This window comes from Mugil cephalus, chromosome 15, assembly GCF_022458985.1.
Source record: "Mugil cephalus isolate CIBA_MC_2020 chromosome 15, CIBA_Mcephalus_1.1, whole genome shotgun sequence".
Lineage (NCBI taxonomy): Eukaryota > Metazoa > Chordata > Actinopteri > Mugiliformes > Mugilidae > Mugil > Mugil cephalus.
The window spans coordinates 3,304,632-3,318,454 of record NC_061784.1 but is presented as its reverse complement, the minus strand read 5'-3'; the positions used below and the strand labels follow the sequence as shown (position 1 = coordinate 3,318,454).

Below are 13,823 nucleotides of genomic sequence, written 5' to 3'. Positions count from 1 at the left end.
AAATTTTTTGATGGTATTTGCAAAGTGCATATGATGGATACATTTGCATACAGTGCACTATAAGCATACAACACAAGGACGATACCTTCATCCTGTGTCTTCAAGTTTACAAATTCGAAGTACAGCCCTCACATGTTCTCATTTAATTTGTTAATTTTGTCTTCCTGTCAACAAAAATACCAGTTCTATTAACAGAGGAAAACAAGCAAGAGGCAATGGGATGTGTAGCTGTCCCAGTGTCCTCTGTCTATAACTGTACTTGGACTCAGATGACAAGCTGTGTCACGTAGTCTCGGCTGCACCCTTAGAACTCACAGTTCTCTTGTTTCCTTCATCCTGAATGAAAATATATATTCGTTATAAATATTCTTTTCACTACATAGTCAACACATTTTCACTAAAAGGAAATAGTCTGACAAGCATACAGACTTACATGAATATATCCGGTGTTGGTCTAGTCCATAATTACCTAATCAAATACGGAAACCGAGCTAAGCACTTTCTATGAGTCCCACAGTTAACAGTGCAACATAACGTATTTCTCAGCGGTTGCTGACTATGGTTTGTATGTTTATGGGAAAGGATGGGTTTTTACACGCCATCTGATATCATAATGCACCTGGAGCTGCATCACACTGATGCAAAAGTGAGCACATAGACAGAGACAATTGGTATTGACGGTATAAACATAAAACTGAATTGAATAAAATGATAGTTCATGACATATAAGGTGGTTTGGACTTATACCGTAGGTGCCGAATGGGGTATATGAAAAGAAGGAGAGAGGAAACAGAAACTTAAAATGAATTGCAACTTACATTGCAATTGAAACAACTATTGTATTAGTTGGAAATACAACTGTATTGTTTCTTACACACACTGTAATTCTTGGACGCTGAGGAAGGGGACGCATCTATTTATGAATGGAGCATTTCTCCAATGTGACTCTGCGTGTCTGGCCACGGCCCTGGGGCTGCATTACACAACCCCCTCTCCAACCTGCACTGCAGAACTTTTCTCTGATCTTCACAAACACTCTGACAAAAGTGCCTGAGTCTGCATCCACGCCCCAAGTCAGAAGATGGGGGAGGAGGGTGAGGCAAGTTGGGGGGAGGAGCAGCAGCAGAGGGGAGGAGTGACTGGAGTGCTGGAGGAGAGAAAAGACAACGAGAGGGATGTGGGGGCAGGTGAGGGAGGGGAAAAAGAGAGATGAGGGGAGAAGTGGCATGCACCCAAGAATGAACAGGGAAAAGTTGTGAGGGACGAGCAGGGGGAAGGTTCAGCTTCACTGGGGAGGAGGAATGAGAACCGCGGCTTTCTCCTGTCTGTTTGCCTCCTTCTGTTTCTGTCCATCTTTCTGCTTGTCTCACCCCACACCTCCCTGATTGTTTCTCCTCCTGGCTGCTGCTGCTGCAATGTGGCTATCTCTGCAGTGAAAGTGCTGGCTGGCAGATTCTCCTTGAGTGAACCCTGAGTGTGCGCAGCGAGCGTTTGCCGCGCTGCCTCTGTCCTGCCCTCACTGACTCAGCTGTGCAGCCGGCTGGCCCCTGAGCAAGCACCAGCTGCAAGAGCAGGTAGGCATGAAAAACTTGTACTTAACCGTACTTACCATCAAATGTCACTGACAGACAGGCACGGTCTCTGCAGACATGTGGCTCTGGGAAACATGCAAACACATTTATTGTACCATGTTTGTGCTTTTATAGTGAAAGTTTTCAGTTGACTAACGTTTTCCCTTTTCTCCCTCTTTCTCTTCCCCCCTCATCTGCCCTCTGTCTAACCTACAGTCTGCTCTATAGGAGTGCTGCCGTGACTCTCAGGCAGGCTTGCAAGCGCCACACCAACTGTAGGTGAAACACTGGGATCTGCCTCATTTGGGGTCCAGACGGTCACTCAGACAGCAGCTTGCAGGTTGAATCTAGTACAACAAAGAGGCAGAGTTGTGGGATATTCTGCTAGCAACCAGAGACAGGACTGGGTCTCTCAGCACTATTTGTTTTGGAGCAGATCTGGCTGCCATGGAGGACAGGTGGACTGGAGTGAAACCCTCGAGGTTGGGCCCTCCGTACACAGCCTTCAGCCTCTTCTTCGTTTTGCTGCTTGGTAATGTCCATTTTTCATTTTACGTCACCTCCCTTTGCTGGTGGTCATTATGGCACTGCTGCTGTGCCTCATCGCGGCTTAGACAAATGTCTTTCTCCTCCTGTGTATATGTGTTGTTGTTAAGCAGAGTAACTAATGATGCTAGGATTATTTTAGATCTGACACTAACCTTCATCTCTCAACCCTGTACAATGTGTACAGTGGGTTTTAGGCATTGCCTGCACTGCATGTAGTACTTACTCTAGGGACCTCCAAAGGTTTTAGGTTGTAGCAGTCAAACTGTTTGGTGTTATCGCTGATCCATAATGGTGTGGTTTGGGATTGTATGTAATACAAAGGAAACATCAGGAAAACAAAGGGACACGCTGCATAAAACAGTCCAGGCCCAGCCACTCACCACGTATTGTGCTGGCCCAGATGTACATCTGCAGCAAAAGAGCAACAGAATCACTGGAAGGAATGTCCAGTAAAACATTGATACATGCATTTACGTAAGTCACAGTTTTATATTATTGAGGGTACCTGACAGTGAGTCTACAACAACAGAGCAGGATGTACTGTGTGCGGATGTGGCTGTGATGTTGCAGGAAAATTTGCATGTGGGTCTCAGACTGAGGTCAGCCCTAGCTAATGGTTAGGCCGTGTTATTACCTGTAAAGTAGAAGGTATGAGTACAGATTATGTACTCATCATGCACGGTGAAATGATAAAGTTTTAGTCAAACAAACAGCCACATCTTTTACCCACCCATCGCTTCAAACTTACTGTTGTCTGGGAGAAGTAGTGCAGCAACAGCGCCGCAAAAAACGCACTGTAATAATCAGAATCCAATAGTAGTGTCTGATCACCTCTAACAACGCATCCTTGTGTTTTCAGTAGCTCTGAATGAGCCCTTCATATCTCCATTATGGATCAGGTCCAGGAGTCCACCATGTTGTGGTATCTTATTTATACAATAACTCAGAACTGACACCTTAAAAACTGGCTCTGTTAAAGTTTCCTTAAATCTTATAAAGGAAAGGACATTTAGCCTAACCACTAATGTCTCCTTCAATTGGATCTCATGAGGTTATAGTTACAACAACTACCTTCTTTTATGCAAAATATTTTCCAATAAAGTTGTGAGAACAGAGCTGATATACAACTGTGTCTGGAAGCCACCAAGACTAACAGTGTGGCAAGCTAACATCTGGTTAAGTTAATCTAGGAAGTCCCAAAAGCACAATAAAATAGACGAGGACATATGAAATACAAATAATTTCAGTACAAAGCCATGCATAACTTAATTAAATTATATCAATATTCCACTAAAAGTGAATTTTAAAAACCTTAAGGTAGGTCATTCAAGTGGGCTTTTCATGTGAACGTGGTTAACACAACCCAGTATCAAAGTAGCATTATCCTACTCACTTGTCCTTCAAAGCTCCATGGGCTGGAGTGAGAGCTGCAGAAACATTTACAGTCCAGTAAGGTGTATCAAATGAATCCTTCATTTTATTTATTTTTTTCCACATTGAGGTGCAATGACATGCACAAACGAACTCATCAGCAGCACTGTGGTGTTTTTTCCACAATAGCTATTTTTCACAGGTGTTTCCTTTATGTAGAACAAAGCAGGAATATCATTAATGGAACACCATTTATATAAAACAAAAAGTGCACAGTCGACTTAAACAGCAGGTGCAGGTGGCCGAGTAGCAGAGGAAAAGATGCTAAAGCTGTTGAAACGCGTCATCATTATAATGTGAGGTGATATAAGGGTACTTATACCATGCATTACGTCACTGAATATTACATTTGTCTGGCAGTGAGCAGACTGCGCAGAAAACCAGGCTCAAATGACAAACAAACAGTCTTAAAGTCAGACAGAAAAGAATGACACAATGACTGTGAGTTTTCATCTGTAAATTACACTCTGTATATTCAATTAAAACAAAAGTGCTATAGTTGACATATGTAGGTTAGAAACTGGAGCACCACTGTCCTACTTCCATGTGAAGCACCAAGGCTCACAAAACAAGTTTTAATGAGCACCTAGATAAGAAATAAAAGAGATACAACACACGGCAGGCATCAGATTTAACAGGGGGAAACATGTGTAGTGATTCAACATGTTAGAGACAAAACACAGACAAGATCAAGGTTTTTGGTAAAACAAAAAACAGATGCTGTTTTATTGAATGTCTTGGTCTCTTGTCAGTAGCTTCTGTATCTGCAGAGTTAGAAACATGGTACTCAGAATGGAAAACAGGCATTTTAAGGAGACACAGGGGGCTGCATAAAGCCAAAAATTTAATATGAAAAAAAGATTACTGTGAAAAGTAAATGTAAAATAATCTACGTAATCCATTTCCGTGATCCTGTAGCTGTTTTTGCAAGCTCACCGTGCTGCATTGGAGCTGCAGCCAAGGACGAGATTAGAGAGAGTGAGATTGAGAATGAATCAATAACATTTCCACCTGCAATATGCCCTCCCTCACTCTGTATATGTCCCTGCTGGTCTGAGAAATCTTATTCCCATGTCCCACAATGGTGCTTGTCAACCTTGACCATGTTATAAAAAAAGATTAACAATCTGTGCAAAAAAAGACGGTGGCCAGTGTCACAGGAATGTTAGAAACACAACCATAACATGTTGTAACTGCACCCGCAAGCAGGTGTGTACAAGGGTTTATGCACTTTCTCTGTAAAACCTCTAAACCTAAAAGAAGGGGAGAAGGAACAGACCTGCTGTCTGCCATTGACCTGCTGAAATGATACACTGTACTCTGTTTGCGTTCTGTGACCTTGTTATAACAACAGAAGACTGAGCTCTAAACCAATCTGAACACCTGCTAAGCTAAGCTAAGACAAATAATCAGGAAAAGAATATGTTTTATTGGTGTGTTGTATATTGGTTTTATATTATTTACTGGCGAGAGCAACCTTGAATCCCTGCAGCTCCCTGACGCTGTCTGACGCCGATTGGTCCCTGGTGTACAGTTACAGTTTTCACAGACAGCACAGCAGGATTCATCCTCTCTTGTTTACAGTAATGTCACAGCAAGGGCAAAGTGGTGTTACTTTACAGATGGTTTGAACTGTCAAATGCCAACTACAGGAATATTATACACAGTATGTTAAATGCTGATTAGTGGATGGAGCACATATTTTACTCTGTATGTCCAACTAATGTATTATTTTGTGGGTAGTGAGCATGTGTGTGTTGTTAGTTAAGAGTAGTCAGGAGATTTAGTCAAATTATTCCTACATATCTTTTAACTGTACACTAGTTAAAGTTGAACTGCATGTGCATAGTGTGCCACACTTATTTCCCACTTTAGTCCATAAACTTGCACTTGTCCTCTGTGTCCATATAATCGATGAGCAGGCTACAACTGAAGTGCACTAATTCCAAAGTTGTTTCAAATGCAGATGTTGCACAGGGTTTGGGGGGATCTTTTTGTCTAATGTGAGATATTTTGTAAATGAAATACAGCAATCATTCTTTAACCAGCACGAGAATATGTGTAGGTCACCAAATCTGCTCCAACCGAGTGTTGGTAACTGTTTAATTCAAGAACTTACTGAAAAAATTAAATCCATTAATCAATGTCCCTTGTATGTGTAAGAGGAATATTTTATTGGTTTTGATTTGTTTTGAAAATCGGGTTCTGTCTAAAGATTTGTAACTACATGAAATGTAGTTCTTGAATTTCATAAAAACTCCTTTGATTTACTAACTAAAATGGTTCAGCTCCCAGCCCTGTTGTAGTCAACGTAATTTACTCTTTGACTGTTGTAACGCTATAATAGCTATAGAAGGACGTCCAGAGCCAGACTAGCTCTTTCCTGTCTTTGTGTTATCCTTTGCGGTAACACTTTCTATGAAGGTTGTATTTATAATACCCTATGAATGCACTCATAATATTTTATAAGGTGTCTATAAAGCATTATAATGCTCATTATTACCATCTATACGTATTCACAAGTCATCATAACCAACTTCATGATGCATTATGACAACTGGTTATGAAAGATTATAATTTTAATCTGAATAGTGCATTATAAATATGTCAATATCTGCCTAGTCACTTGTTAATTTTATGATGCATCATAACTGCTTTGCTTTGCTAAATGTGTATAGTGATGCATAATGAGTTTTGACTTCGCCTACAGTGCTATTTGTCAGAGCTAAGTAAAGTGACAAGAATATGACACTATTATTAACAGATAAAAGTTACTATGAGTAATTAAAAGGTGCAATGAACTAAGTCCTGAGTCTGGCATCTTTACCCCACATGCACAATATTATAAATGACTATGTTGATATCATAGGTGGTATTTGTCAGCTTTAGGTAAAGTAGTGCAAATGAGGTGTTGTTATAAATAGATATAAGACTATTATAAACAAATATGAGGCACAATGAAATGAGAGCCTGGACAGTAAAGACAAAAGGAATGCATTTAGTTTAATTTAATCAATGCTCTGAGCACATTACACTAACACATGAAACACATGAAACAGGCCACAAAAGCGGCACGGCATGGTCCTATACTATGTCGTGGTGGTTATCATTGGAACAAAACTCACAATGCCACTGAAATCTATTTTGGGTCATTATGAAATTTTCCATATGCATGCCAGTCTTGCAAATGATGTGATGCAGGCATAAAACCTGTGTGAAATCACATAACAGTAAATAGGCCAACAGCCCAACAGTAGCCACCAAGCAACTGAATTATTGAAATTTGTAAAACACCCAACTTCCCCCTAATCAAAAATATACCTACTTAGCCTCATGTACATTGTATTTTCTTATATTAAGTATGTGTGACCCATGATTTCTAGCAAGCCAGTGCTGCCACTCTATAACTCTATAGCATGTCTGCCATGCAGCCTCCCAGCATTATTACACACTGACAGACACACTACAAGACAGTAATAAAGACAAAATATTAAGACAGACAGACACACACACACACACACACACACACACACACACACACACACACACACACACACACACACACACACACACACACACACAGACAGACAGATAGACAGACAGACAGATGGATAGAAAGACAGATAGAAAAATAGAGATGTAGCTCTTAAAAGTGCCTTTGGGTTGCTGAGGTGATTCAGGGTCAGAGGTCAGGGGATGGTTTGACAGCAACTACAAGAAGAACAGAGGCAAATCTTTAGTGCTCTAGCTTGGTTTGCTTTTTATGCAGAAAGGTGATTGATTAGGAGGAAGTTGGGTGTTTTACAAATTTCAATAATTAGGTCACTTGGTGGCTACTGTTAGGCGGAGTCAAAACTCATTATGCATCACTATACACATTTAGCAAAGCAAAGAAGTTATGATGCATCATAAAATTAACAAGTGACTAGGCAGATATTGACATATTTATAATGCACTATTCAGATTAAAATTATAATCTTTCATAACCAGTTGTCATAATGCATCATGAAGTTGGTTATGACGACTTGTGAATACGTATAGATGTAATAATGACCATTATAATGACACTTTATAGACACCTTAAAATACCATAAAATATTATAAGTGCATTCATAGGGCATTATAAATACAACTTTGATAGAAAGTGTTACCAGCTTTGCTAACCTGCTGCTGACTGTAGCTGAATTTTCAACATGTGAGAGTAGATTCAATGTTATTATCTAACTCAGTGTAAGAAAGCACATGCATTCTTTTCACCTAACATGGCCTCTCAGGATCCAAAGCTGATTCAAAGCCGATCCCAAAAAAGAAATGGGACAACACATGTTAAATACCATATTGCTAATCTGTATATGCACAAAACTGCCTAGATTTACTGAGAATGGTGGTATGCTTTCCATTCTTCTGCCTCTTCAGGTGTGTGGTCTCCTCAAGCCCTTGAGATGTCTGTGGGGAAGATTCCCTTCCTGGAGGCAGTGAATGGCAGCACAGTCATGCTGCCTTGCACCTACGCCAGCTGTATTGGCATCAAAAACCTCTACTTCTTGTGGCAGTTCAACAACAATGGCACCATGGTTAAGGTAAAGGTCCTCCATGTGAGTAAAATGGGTCTGCTCAGGCTCTAGTAATTCTTTGTTAATTGACAGTTTGCTGGTTTTATCAGTTGTGTGATTCCACAATACCGTCAGAAGAGGTGGAACCTCAGGTGAATATACATCATGAACGGGTAGAGTTTGTGGGGAAGAACCATAAAAACAACATCTCCATCATGCTGTGGAACATCACCTTCGAGGACGGAGGCCAGTACACTTGTTTTGGACGCAATCCCAAAGAGAAGGACAAGAATCACAGCGCCATCTTCAACCTCATTGTGGTGGACGAGTGTGAGTGATCAACGGTCTATGCCTGAATATGTGCTTATATGGTAGACAAAATCTTTTTAAACCGGGCCAAGTGATCCAAAACCAGCATTCATCTACTTGTAATCTTTTTTTTCCCCACGTTATTTGGGGCCTAGTTGAACTGAATACTGAATAACTTCTCTACGTATATCCTCTAATGCCGTACATTGACCAATCGCAAATATGGGACACGTCAGTGGGGTTTGCTTTGTCTGGCCATAATACCCATACTTGAGTGAAAAGAAAGCAGAACATGCAAGTATTTATACTTTGAAGATAAAATAAAGCATGTCAAACGTACAGGGACGAACAGCTGAGGACAAAACCCTGATGTAAAAGGCTCTGTTTAATTTGATAAATTTGTGCATTTCATTTATTGATCATTTTTTGCTAATAAATTTCTAAAATGGTGCGACTGGTGGAAACATTGGTGGAGAGTGATAAAAGAAAATGCACTGTCTGGAGTTTTCTCCATGCATTTGATTTGCTGGCAGTTGATGGTCTGTAGAACATCACGCAATGATGTCCTTGGAACATCACAAGAAAACAGCCAAGGTTGAGTTTCTGTTCCCCCTCCATCACTTCTCTTGTTTTTCACTGTTCTCTACAGTGAGGGTGGTGGACAACACCCTGACCATCATCATAGCCTCAGCTGTGGGTGGAGCCATTGCCTTCCTGATGGGTTTCATGTTGCTCAAGAACTTCACTCTCTTTGTTCTTTCCAAGCTTGAGGAGAAAAAGTGAGTTTTCATTACCACCTGAATTTTTTTCTTTTGGACCTGGCATTCATGTGGATACTTAGACGTGTACCACCCACCTAGACCAGACCAGGTAGCCCCACCCCACAGAAATGTCACTCCTTGAGTGAAGTGCAAACACAATACACAATATTAGGAAAGTTGTCATGATGTTATGCCTATGGTGTTATGTGTATTTTATCAGTTTGCTTGTGTTTCATTACAGACAGACAAACATTGTTTTTTTAAAGCAGAAAGTTTGAAATGTGTCACTGAGCTGCCATGTATCTATACTTCTAACACCTTTCTCTCCCCTCCCACCCCACCACAGTAAAGAGTGCCTTGTAACTTCATCAGGGATCGACAACACAGAAAATGGCCTCTCAGGATCCAAAGCTGATTCAAAGCCGACACCAAAAAAGAAATGAGACAACGCATGCCAAACGACATACTGATATATTTGTATATGCACATGTGTTTGCACATGCAGATTCATTATGTTCGAGCTGGGATCTTCATGACTCTGGCTGTGGCCTTGGAAGGTGAATATATACGTGCACACAATAAGAAATATGCACCATGTAGCAACTGTGGAGATGATATACAACTGAAATATGTGCAAAATCATGCACACATAATTATATAAAAAGTGCATATTGTTTTTACATCCTTACATATTTTACATCTGAGGGATGATTGCACCCACCACAAACATTTCAGCCTGACCTGTTGAGGATATCCTATCACTAACTGAGCCCAGTTTGCAAACATTTAGATAAATAATGAGAGGCCCTTTTACCTAATGATGTAAGTAGTGCTTAAATAATAAACCTCTCTGATCCAGCAACAATAATGAAAGGAGTGCAGTGTCAGATTGATTGTGGTAATGCAACAGACTTTAAATACTATGGAAGCTACAATTGTTGCGTTGCCCAGTGTGTTGTCTGTCTATGTTTACCATAATCACCCAAATATTCATTAGAACTTCTTAGGTTAAAACCAAATGATGTGCACATTTTATTAAATTTGTTTTTGGCTAAAATAGTATAAATTGACAGTTGTATGTCATTTAGCACAGTTGTGCACCATTTTCTGTGGTGTTCCCGTTGCCACAGCCAAAGTATGTAAAAAAAAAAAAAAAATGTCTCTGACTGTTTTTCATCTGAATTCAAAACAAGTTGTTTCTTTAAGTGTTCAAACAGGGAAAATGCAATGTAATTATAACTGGGCTCCTCCCTCTCCTTTAACTAACACAATTCACATCCTCTCCTGCCTGTCAACTGATCTGCTCTATGTGCAGTCACTTTCCACAAAAACACCTACTAGACTAGGCTGTAGTAACGACAATGGAGATTAATGTCGTACTAACACAAACACAAACACAAAAATGACAAAAATATGGCTGGGTTATGACTACCCAGTTCTTTATCCTGCACCTTCTCTTCTTTGCTTGATATAAAACACAGGTGCCTGTAAGTGCTTCTATGCTCTTCTGTCATTTAGGACAGCTATATATCTGCAAAACAGTATTAACACAACAAGCTTCTGAACCGAAACGGTAGACAATCCCTTGAAACTTTCCCCCCGATCCTCTAGAAAAATGAATGAACCTCAGATGCTGCTTTTAGGGCATATATCCAAAGCATTTAAAGCATGTGCCACACAGGCCAGATTTTAGACATACTGCTTGAAAACAGACGTCCTTTTTGAAATACATGTTTTCATTTATTAACAGTGGTAGCATCAACTCTGAGGTTAACTATAAATCCCATTTTGTACTATGCTAATCTCATTGTGCTAACCCTAGCTAAGGCTAAGCACTAGATGGTGACCCTGGATAATGCTTCCCTGGACTGGGCCCCACATATTCCCTTTGCTTAGTATGTGCCTCTTCATGGAAATGGCTTTTTAATCCTAAACACTGATAAACACTCATTTAGTCAGTGTTTACTCTCTGCAATAAACAACTATCTATGGCACTGCAGTGAAAAATAAGACTCTGGTTGCCTGCACGTGCAAACCACTCATCAATAATAACTAAAAGGGCCGTGGCATCCGGTCTCAGATACAGTAGCAGGCCGAGTAGGGGGGCTGTAGTTCAAATTACCCTGCTCAAAGAGGAGGGTAGCCCACTGGCTGCACCAAACAGGGATGATTCCTACTGGGTACCACATCAGGAGATGAATGTATTTGCACCAAACTCTGTGAAACGGTAAAATGCAGATTCAAACTACATTTACAGAATACACATGTTGCACATTCATGACACTGAATGTCTGGCTTTCAAAAAGAATACCTCTGTAAAGTGGGACAAATACTGTATGTGTGTGTGGCTAAAACACTGTGTCTGGTCACAGATGTTAAATGAGTTCCGTGTGAATTTCTGTCAATAATAATGTGCCTCTAGTCTTTGATCACTGACTTGAAGCAATATATTATAAAGGGGTTGTGCCGAGCACTTTAAAAGATGTATATTTTTTGCGTGTGTATGATCCATCTTGCTTTGTCACACTGTGAGATCCCAAGTTTGACCTTGCAAGGAAATATGTCTATTCGTGCTCCTGCTATGACTTGAGAAGCCTGATCCCACTCTTATACCAGTATGTTACAAACAAATCTACAGTCTTAGCTTAGCTTAGCTTGGCTTAGCCAAGCTGTGCTAACCCTGGCTTAGCCAAGCTAAGTCCACCTGTTGACACCCTAAAGGACTGACTAGTGGACTTGTTGTATCCTTCAATCTGATTTGTTCAAAATCTGTTCAAAAGCCAAAGCATGAAAATAACAAGGGGTTGGTGTTTTGTGACAGTTTGTATGCTGAGCTTTTTTCTTGGTGAGAAGCAGCAAAGTAGCAGCTTTCTGAAAATGGTTGCTTGGTAACTGCACAATGACAACAACTCTCCGGGAATTAAGCAAACATATAATGTGTTTAAAAAAAAGTAAAAAATAAATTAACAAATGATCTTTTCGAGGCCTCTGGGATCCAGATTCGTATTTGATGCACTGATGTGAGACTTTGCATCAATCTACTCCTCTAACTCTGTAAGAGAGCACCCAAGCTGAGGTCCCATTTCATGGGATCTTAGACGATGATAATGCAGATAGGGGGGAAAAAACACTGGCCAATACGTATTATATAAGTTCTTATGCATCTTTGCCGCAGTCTTATTTAGCTTTAAAGAGAAAATCCACTCTTTAGTGGGACAAATGACTGCCCAGAAACCAAACTTTTGGCCTGTTATTGTGAATTCCAAAACATTAAAAAAAATATTTGATTTCCATAATTAAATGTATCTGTAAAGGGGTTGGTTTTCTCCGAGGATTCAAAACTAATTTCTGACAGATGTTTTAAGGGGATCTGTCCAGCATCTCACTGAGTCAATTAGCGGGGAAAGCAAAGAGAGCAGCGTAGTGACAACCTTACGATAGCAAGCAACTCTATGCAAATCACAACAGAATTCAGTCCTCTATCCCCACTGAGTTAACAGTTCTGTAAGCAATACAACAGTTGGTGATGTCCTGGATCAGGGAGTTGTGATGATGGTATGCAGAGTGAATGGGGAGCATCCAGAGAGGAGCATGGAGTTGACTGGAGCCCCTGTACTCGATCACACCCTTCACAACCTATAGACTCATACTCCACTGCTGCACTCTGCACACAAATATACAGTTATAACGCTCTGGCTCACACTCAGAGGATGTCCCCTTGATGCCTCTCATTCATGCATATCAACTCTTGATCTCTTTATTATAGAAATCGAATAAAGTGATTGATTAAAATCTGTCTTGTCATGCTGTTTCTATATGAAGGGGGCAGCACTGCCCTCTACTGGACATAAAGACGAAGAACAATGACGACAGCTCATACTGGTAAACCAGAGGAAAATCTGGTTGTGCTGCTATGACCTGTGAAAACACTTTCATAATGTTAACTTTCTGTCAAATTTTTCAAAGTAAATACATTAACAAAACAATCCTCCCCCAAGGTCAGGATACTCTTAATAGAAAGCTTGTCCAAAATTTCAGAGTTTTTGGAGGATAAAGAATACTGCAGAATCAATGGCAGGATATGTCAGCCAGTGCATAATTAGTTTTGACTCTTTATTTAATGGAAGTGCAGCACTGAATCCCAAACTGAGTGGAAACAGAGGACTAAAACCGTCATGTGATTTTGAACACCTTTTTCTTTCAATAACCGAATTCACTGAGAGACTACACCTCTCTGATTATTTAATGGATGGTGTGAGAAGTAATGTGATCATATCATATATAATTTTTTAAGAATGCTCATTGACACATTCATACATGAATTTCCCACTTGTGCCAGGCAAATGTGCATGGTTGCATCCACTGGTATAAAAGTTAAAAAAAAAAAAAAAGGAGTATAGAAAATCCAGATAAATTTGGGTCCTAACTGCTTGATGCTACATGGAAACCATATATATCAAACATGCATTCTACTGATCTTTATTTGGTTGTGCCACCTTTGCTCACTAGATGTCTTTTTCTTTATGTCTTTATGGCACAAAGCATCATATACAATTGTCCTGCTGTCAGACTACATGAGGCATCCTGGGTCAGTTCTCTTCAGGAAAGTTTTTTTTTTATAATCTTCCAACACTGCTTTTAGAAGTTTC

The 13,823-nt window shown here is 40.1% G+C and overlaps 1 protein-coding gene across 1 annotated transcript; it reads left to right on the top strand.

The window, feature by feature from the left end:
* Positions 1-1,245: 1,245 nt before the first annotated feature.
* scn4bb (sodium channel, voltage-gated, type IV, beta b) lies at positions 1,246-12,966 on the top strand. Its single transcript, XM_047606087.1, has 6 exons — positions 1,246-1,574; positions 1,788-2,103; positions 7,968-8,131; positions 8,215-8,434; positions 9,063-9,192; positions 9,521-12,966. The coding sequence occupies exons 2-6, from the start codon at positions 2,019-2,021 to the stop codon at positions 9,615-9,617; spliced, it is 696 nt and encodes a 231-aa protein (XP_047462043.1). The 5' UTR covers positions 1,246-1,574; positions 1,788-2,018; the 3' UTR covers positions 9,618-12,966.
* Positions 12,967-13,823: the final 857 nt, after the last annotated feature.